We start from the raw sequence: 7,368 nt of genomic DNA, 5'->3' as shown, positions 1-7,368 counted from the left end.
TCCAGAACAATGTTAAATAGAAGTGGTAAGGGGGCACATTCCTGACGGACACCTATCTTAACTCAAAATTGTATATGGGAAATCCCAAAAATATCCATCGTGAATATTTCATGAACTATTCATTCATTCACAATAGTTCATTGTATTATTAACAGCTAAGAATTGCTTTTTGAAAGAACATTATTTTCACGGTCAATAGATAAAACTCAATGAGATTCTAAATATTTTAACTACAACCAAAATATTATACAAACCTAAGACTTTTTTCAGATTTTATCTAAGAAAAATATAGGTTTTGCTAAAATCTATTGCAAAAAAATTAATTAATAAATATATCCAAGAATTTTATACGATCCAAAGAAACTCTTACATACAGCAGCATGCTTAGTTTTACACTCAAATTCATGTTCTTTTGGAATAAATGACTATAAATTTAAAAGCACCAAATTGTTGAGTAAATTTTTTTAAATAATTTCTTTTTTCTTAACACCACAGTATGCCGATTTAGATGAATTTTTATCGGAAAATAATATACCTGATGGCTTGCCTGGTACCCATTTGGGACATTCAAGTAGTTTGGGTCATCGTTCAGATTCCCTGAGTCATGCAGCTGGTCTGTCACTGGGACTTGGACATATAACAACAAAACGTGAACGATCACCATCACCTTCAGATTGTATTAGTCCGGATACTTTGAATCCACCATCACCAGCTGAATCAAGTGAGTAATAGCTTAAAGAGACAACAAAAAAAGAACAACAACGTTAAGAGCAAAAACATAAAATTAACATTTAAGCAAAAAGAGAGAATTTGGCAATGTAATCACAAAATTTGCTTGTTGTCAAAGATTTTGTTGTATTTAATATTTAATATTTTTTGTTTTAAATTTTTTTTTTTGGTTTTTTTATAAAAATTTCGTAAGAAAACTAAAAAATTAACCCACATATTTTTGGTTAAATTTTTTTTTATCAAATAATTATGAAAACAAACATAATTGGTATGGACACAATTAATTTTATGTTTAAAATTTTTGGTTTATTTTTTTTTAATTTTTTTAGTTTAACTATGTAGTTTTGTAATTAATTAAAACATTTTATATTATTTATATTATATTTATGTTTGTGTTCTTCTAAGTTTTAATAATCATGATACAAATTTTGTTGACAAGTAATATACTGAATTAATCAAATGCTAAATGTTAAAGAAAAAGAAAACAAAAGACGAGAAAAAAATATTTAATTTTTTTTTAAAGAAAAGAACTGTTTTTTAATGAATTTTATTTGGATATATACATAAATAACAAAAGATTTGTGTCCATATCATTTGATAATTAAACAAAAAAAAATAAATTAAATATTTTGTGTTTTAAACAACATGTTGCTGCAACATTTATTTAACAAAAAAACAAATGCTGCTAGAGAGCTTTAAACCTAAAAAGCCAAACAGCAACATTTGTGTTTAAATTTTATAAAAGAAATTTTGTTAATTACACAGTTGTTGTCTTTGCAAAAAAAACACACCAAGGGAGAATTGAGAAAGAACTCCGAATTGCCAACAATACTGTCCATTTATTTAGCATTAAAGAGATTTTTTTTAAGATTTGTTTATAAACTTAATAAATTTTGCTTTATTTTTGTGGCAACATGATGCAGCAACATTACTTTAAACTCGTTTTATTAAAAAATTTTTAAGCTTTTTCTTTCTTTAGTTTAAAAATTCTAAATTTTGCTAACAAAATTTTTACTTTTTCAAATTCATTAATTTCTTCTTAAGAGATTATTTTTTTCTTGCCATTACTTTTTTTAAATGTTAATAATTTAACACTTTTTTTATACTTTTTTTCATGTTTAGTTCAGTTGTTTTTCTTTTAATGCATTTTTATATTGTTTTCTTTAAGTTGAAAAAAAAAATAAAATTATTTTAGTTTTAAATGGACAGTTTGTGAAACATTGTTAACATTTAGTATTTGATATTCCAGCATTTTCCTTTGCATCATCGGGGCGGGATTTCGATCCGCGCACTAGAGCATTTTCCGATGAAGAGCTCAAACCGCAACCCATGATAAAAAAATCACGCAAACAATTTGTTCCAGATGAACTTAAGGATGACAAATACTGGGCCCGTCGACGAAAGAACAACATTGCTGCCAAACGTTCAAGAGATGCCAGACGACAAAAAGAGAATCAAATCGCCATGAGGGCGCGATATTTGGAAAAAGAAGTAGGTTTTGTTTTGTTTTGTTTTTTTTTTTTATAAAAAAAATGTCTTTCTAATAAACTCTTTCTCTTAGAATGCTACATTACACCAAGAGGTAGAGCAGCTAAAACAGGAGAACATGGACTTACGTGCACGTCTCTCAAAATTCCAGGATGTGTAATGCTAAATATTTCTTCTTCATACTTTGTTACTAAATAATTAATAATTTTTATTATTATTTTTTTTTCTTAAACTTGATTTAATTTTCGCCAATTAAAACAAAACAAAACACCTCCTAAAATTTATTTAATTTAAAACAAACTTTTTAATCATTTTTTTAAGAAAGTTAAAACACCTAATTGTTAATAATATTTTTTAAACACTTACAAAAAAACAAATATTTTTACATATATAAATTTATGTAATGTAAAACTTACGCCCCCTTCATAAACCACACCCCCCCCCCAAGCAATAATATAACCCCATCTCTGTAAAATACCAGCTACACCTACAACTAAAAACTCAATTATAAATTTAGTTTATATTTTTGTTAAAACCCTTAACAGCAATAGATTTTTTTTTTTTTTGTTAAAAACTTTTCCTTTTAAGAAAAATTACTTAAAGAAATTTTGAAAATAAAACTAAATAAGTTTAATTATAAAAAATTTAAAAAAAAAACAAAAAACCAATGCAAGTTTCATTAAAATGAATTCTAAAATTATTATTAATTATTATCACAAATAAAAAAAAATTGCATAAAAATTATATTATAAACAAAAAAACAAGGTTATTGGAAACATTAAAGGTTTTATATAGAGTCGAAAACAAACAAAACTTGCATTAATTTAACAAAAAAAGTTAATTGGAGTTTTTTTTTTTTTTTAATAATATACTGAAATAATATTAAATAAAATTGATTTAAAATTTTTGCAAAATACAAAAAATAAGTAAACACTAAAATTAAACTTAAACTACTGATTGATATAAATATTAAATATGTTTAACAAAACCAAGAATTAAGAAATTATTATAAAAAAAAAACAAAAACAACATTATAAAATTTAATACTTAAGAGACAAAAACTACAGCAACATTATTTAGTTATTTAGTGTAATTAAACAAAATAAAGAAAAAAAACCAACAAAATATGAAAAAAAAAATACTGAAAAATGATTTAAATTGAAAAAAGAAAAAAAAGAAAAAATAAATGTTGCAGCAACATGTGTTACTTAATATACAAAGTATATAAACATATATGTAAGTGTATTAATTTGTATATATATAAAACAGAAATATAAGCGGAAAAAGAAAACTGTTTTAAAATGTTTATGGAAATTTTTGAAATATTGAAATTTTGAAAGGTTTTGTTACAAATGGCAACATTGTTGCTAAACATTATAAGAGTTTATAGCTATAAGCTTTTATAACCATCTATACGCCTTTATAACAAGCTTTAACAAAATTGTTTATAAATAATATTAAATTGAAATAAATAACTCAATGTTAACTTGTCAATATTGTTGCTAAACATTTACCTCAACATATTAGCTTATTTTTAGTTTATCAAAGTTTTATAAAACAACTGAATGTTTGTAAATCACTTAAAAGTTTGTTTTCTAAAACTTTTACAAATTTCAACACTTTTTTAAGAAAAAGGCATGCTAAATGTTGAGTATTTAGTTTAAAAGTATTTGCAATATTGTTGCTAAACATGTTTCTAATACTGACAAAGTTTTGGAATTATAAATGAAGCTAAAATTTTACATCTTTAGTCTATATAGCAACATATTGCTTCCTACAACTTTTGGAAACTAAGGCGGTATTTGTTCTAGCAACCTTAAGCTGTTGAAAATTTTAAGCAGAAAATAACTTTAGAAAACTTACCAGCAACATTGTGGCTCAACAGATGTTGCTATAAGGAATCAAGAGATAACTTTCCAAAGCTTCATAAAGAAATTTATTTTTAATTTAAATAGAAGAAAACCTAAGAAAACTTTAACTCACAAGCAAAATTATTGCTAAGTACATGTTTCAAAAAGAATCAGTTGATTAGTAGCCAGAACTTGCAATATTGTTGCCAAACCTTATGAAAGGAAAAGTTTCTAAATTCTATATTTATTCTCAATTGCAACATGTAACTTAAATTTTAGAATATTAAGTTATTACGTGTTCTAGAAATCTGAAGTTGTTGAAATGTTTAAGCAGCAAACAACTTTAGAACACTCACCAGCAACATTGTTGCTCAACAGATATTGAAATAATAGTCAGGAGATAAGGTGCCAAAGTTTCATGAAGAAAATTATAGTCAATTTAAACAGAAAAAAAAACAAAGAAAACTTTAATTCACAAGCAAAATTGTTGCTAAACAATGTTTAAAAAAGAATCAGTTGATTATTAGCCAGAATTCCATAAAAGAATCTGAAGTACAGGATCAAAATATTAAGCAAATTGTAGCAAAACACACAGAAAACAAATTCACAACACAATTTCAGAAAACTTCAACTAATTTTACTATCAACATAAACAATGTTGAGCTTCAAACTTCTTAGCAACTTTGTGTTGCAACATATAACTTTTAAATAAGTTAAAAATTAAATCCCGTGTTCATAAACGCATAACAAGTTATTAATGATTTATTGTAGGAAGTTTGGAGGAAAAAAGTGCTTAAAAAATTATTTAGCAACAATTTAAGAAAATAGTGGACATTAAAGTAAGCAAAGTATTCTTTTAATGTTGTTAATGTTTAGCAACATTTTAACCAGAAATGTTTGCTACATTTTACAAATGATTTTGCTTCTGAATCAAACTGTAGCAATTTGAATGTTGCAAAACTTTCAATTTCAAGTAAAGTGCTGATTGAAAGAATTGCATAAGTATGGTTCTTGCAAAAAGTGTAGCAACATTTGTTGGATAAATTCTCAACCCATCCGACAAAATTTTGCTACTTCAAAACCTAATAAAACACAGTAATTTTTAACCTAATTTTGTAAGTAGAACTTCTAACATCTAAACTTAGTCAGCAATATAGTTCTTTAACAAAGCAATGCAACATATGTAGTATTACTTCTCAATATAAAATGATTTTAAACCTCTTACTAAAACTGAAAAGATCGACAATATTTTTATTTTATAAGTAAAACTTGCAACATCTGCAGAATTGGTAGAGCAACATGTAGATCTCTCCATTTTTTGCTAAGATAAATCAGGGGCGAAATTGAGAAGATTTCAACTATTATTTTATTAAAATGTTATAAAATGTATTCTCCAAGTGATTGGCAACATTGTTGCCAAGACAAAAAATGTTCCTTAGAGCTTTTAAAGCAAATCTTATGGATTAAAAATGAATACAATTCTCTTAAAAACTAAAAATATCGAAGATTTTTGGTATTAACTCAAAACGTTTTTAAGTTTTAGCAACTTGTTGCAAAAAATTGTTAAAAATCAACAATTTAAAAACATTTACTAATAAAACTTTTAAGTTATTGTAAAAAATGTTTAAACTGGTGTTTTTGAAATGTTAATGTTTAGCAACATGTTGTTCTTAAGAGCTATATACACATTGCTGTCAGGATTTACAATAAATATGAAATAAAAATGTTCACTAGATGTGTTTAATGTGAACAAACTGTCAACTATAACATGTTTATCTATATTGCGGTAAATACTTTTAAAGTGAGGTATAGCATACGCAAAATGTTGCACACAGTAAAAGTATATGAATGTGAACTTATCGCTACATATTGCATCATTGTTATCCAGAATTGTTTACATTTAATTGTTGTATTGTACAATTAAAATATCTCCTCTACAATATGTTTCAAAGAAGATTTATATTCTTAGCAACATGTTTAAAAGAACAGTTATTTCAAAATATTCTACTTTACTTGTAATTGAATAATGAGTTACTTTCTGTAAGTATTACAAAACATGTTGCTCAACATATAATCTAGTTAGCAACATTATTCTTTCGCTTTAAATTTCCAATTTTCTATCACTTCGGTGAATGCTTATGAAGCTAAACATAAAACTAAAATATTGCTAAATAAATATGTTTACTGGCAACATGTTTCTTTTATGTTCTCCCTTAGTTTGAACATAGATTGTTTATTATCATTATTCCGTTCCTTAAACAATGATATTGTTTATACAAAATGTTCAGCAACATGTTGAGCAATATAAAAATTTAAATTTCACCAAGGTAACCACTTGTTTTTGAAATTCTTGCAATTTCAAAAGACAACAGAAATGATTAAAATAAACATGTTTAAATACATTTACAATACAAAACAAATTTTCTTTTAAATTTAGTTTAATTTTAAACATAAAAACTTTGTTGCAAGTCTGTTGCAAAGCTACCGTGTTGCCAACACTTTCTAAAACCATAAAATAACATATATTCAATAAATTGTAAACAAAAGCTTTAAAGAGTTAAAACTTTAAACCTTGAAATTTTCCATATTTTTAAAACAGTTTTCTTTTAACAAACATATTGCTGCAACATTTATTTGCCAAAAAAAATTACATAAAAACAGCAATACTTAACAAGAAAAGAAAATACAAAATACCAGCTTATAAACAATTTAATTTTATTGAAAAAATAAATAATTAACTAAATTAATGAAAAAAATACACACACACATACACAACGCCTAGCAGTGTAGAGGACCTCATTACTAAAACAACAAAAAAAAACCTAAAAAAAATGTTTAGCAACATTTTACCAAAACAAGTTATAAGAAACATTAAAACAATATTAATTAAAAATAAAGTACCTTAGTTATTACAAACAATACGATACAATACAAGAAACATAAAATGTTGCAAATAAATAATTTCTTTTTATAATTAATATTTAAAATTTTCTTTTAAAATTTTTATTTTATTTTTTAAACAATTAAATATTAAATAAACTTAGTTTACCTCTCTTACAAATGAAAATAATAAAAGAAAACTTTTTTCTTCTTAAGTTTTTAATAATTGAATTGAAATTATTTAAACTATTGTTTCAAAACATTTTTATTTTAATTTTTGAAAAATTTCTTTCTTTTCTTTTAATTTTAATGGATTTCCTTATGAAAAAATCTAAACAAATCATAATTCTTTAATTATAAAATATTGTTTATAAACAATTATAAAAAAATATTACAAAAAAAAAAAAAATATATAATTTTT

At 24.3% G+C, this 7,368-nt stretch overlaps 1 protein-coding gene across 6 annotated transcripts in view; it reads left to right on the top strand.

Annotated features, from left to right (window-relative positions):
• LOC119611127 (bromodomain-containing protein DDB_G0280777-like) overlaps nt 1-6,888 on the top strand; it is a 49,205-nt gene extending 42,317 nt beyond the window's left edge. For 2 of the 6 annotated variants that reach the window (XM_037966604.1, XM_037966603.1), the window contains exons 3-5: nt 496-721; nt 2,093-2,220; nt 2,291-6,888. In XM_037966604.1, the coding sequence (XP_037822532.1) occupies nt 496-721; nt 2,093-2,220; nt 2,291-2,377 (441 nt within the window). In that variant the 3' untranslated portion in view covers nt 2,378-6,888. Of the gene's footprint in view, nt 1-495; nt 722-1,963; nt 2,221-2,290 lie in introns of all 6 variants that reach the window. The other 4 variants (XM_037966600.1, XM_037966599.1, XM_037966602.1 and 1 more) reach the window with 2 other exon arrangements.
• Nucleotides 6,889-7,368: the final 480 nt, after the last annotated feature.

This window comes from Lucilia sericata, unplaced genomic scaffold (assembly GCF_015586225.1).
Source record: "Lucilia sericata isolate MDLA Ls3-8-SP2 unplaced genomic scaffold, ASM1558622v1 Contig001368F_arrow, whole genome shotgun sequence".
NCBI classification, from domain to species: domain Eukaryota; kingdom Metazoa; phylum Arthropoda; class Insecta; order Diptera; family Calliphoridae; genus Lucilia; species Lucilia sericata.
The sequence above is the reverse complement of the archived record's forward strand: the minus strand, read 5'-3'. Positions and strand labels throughout refer to the sequence as shown.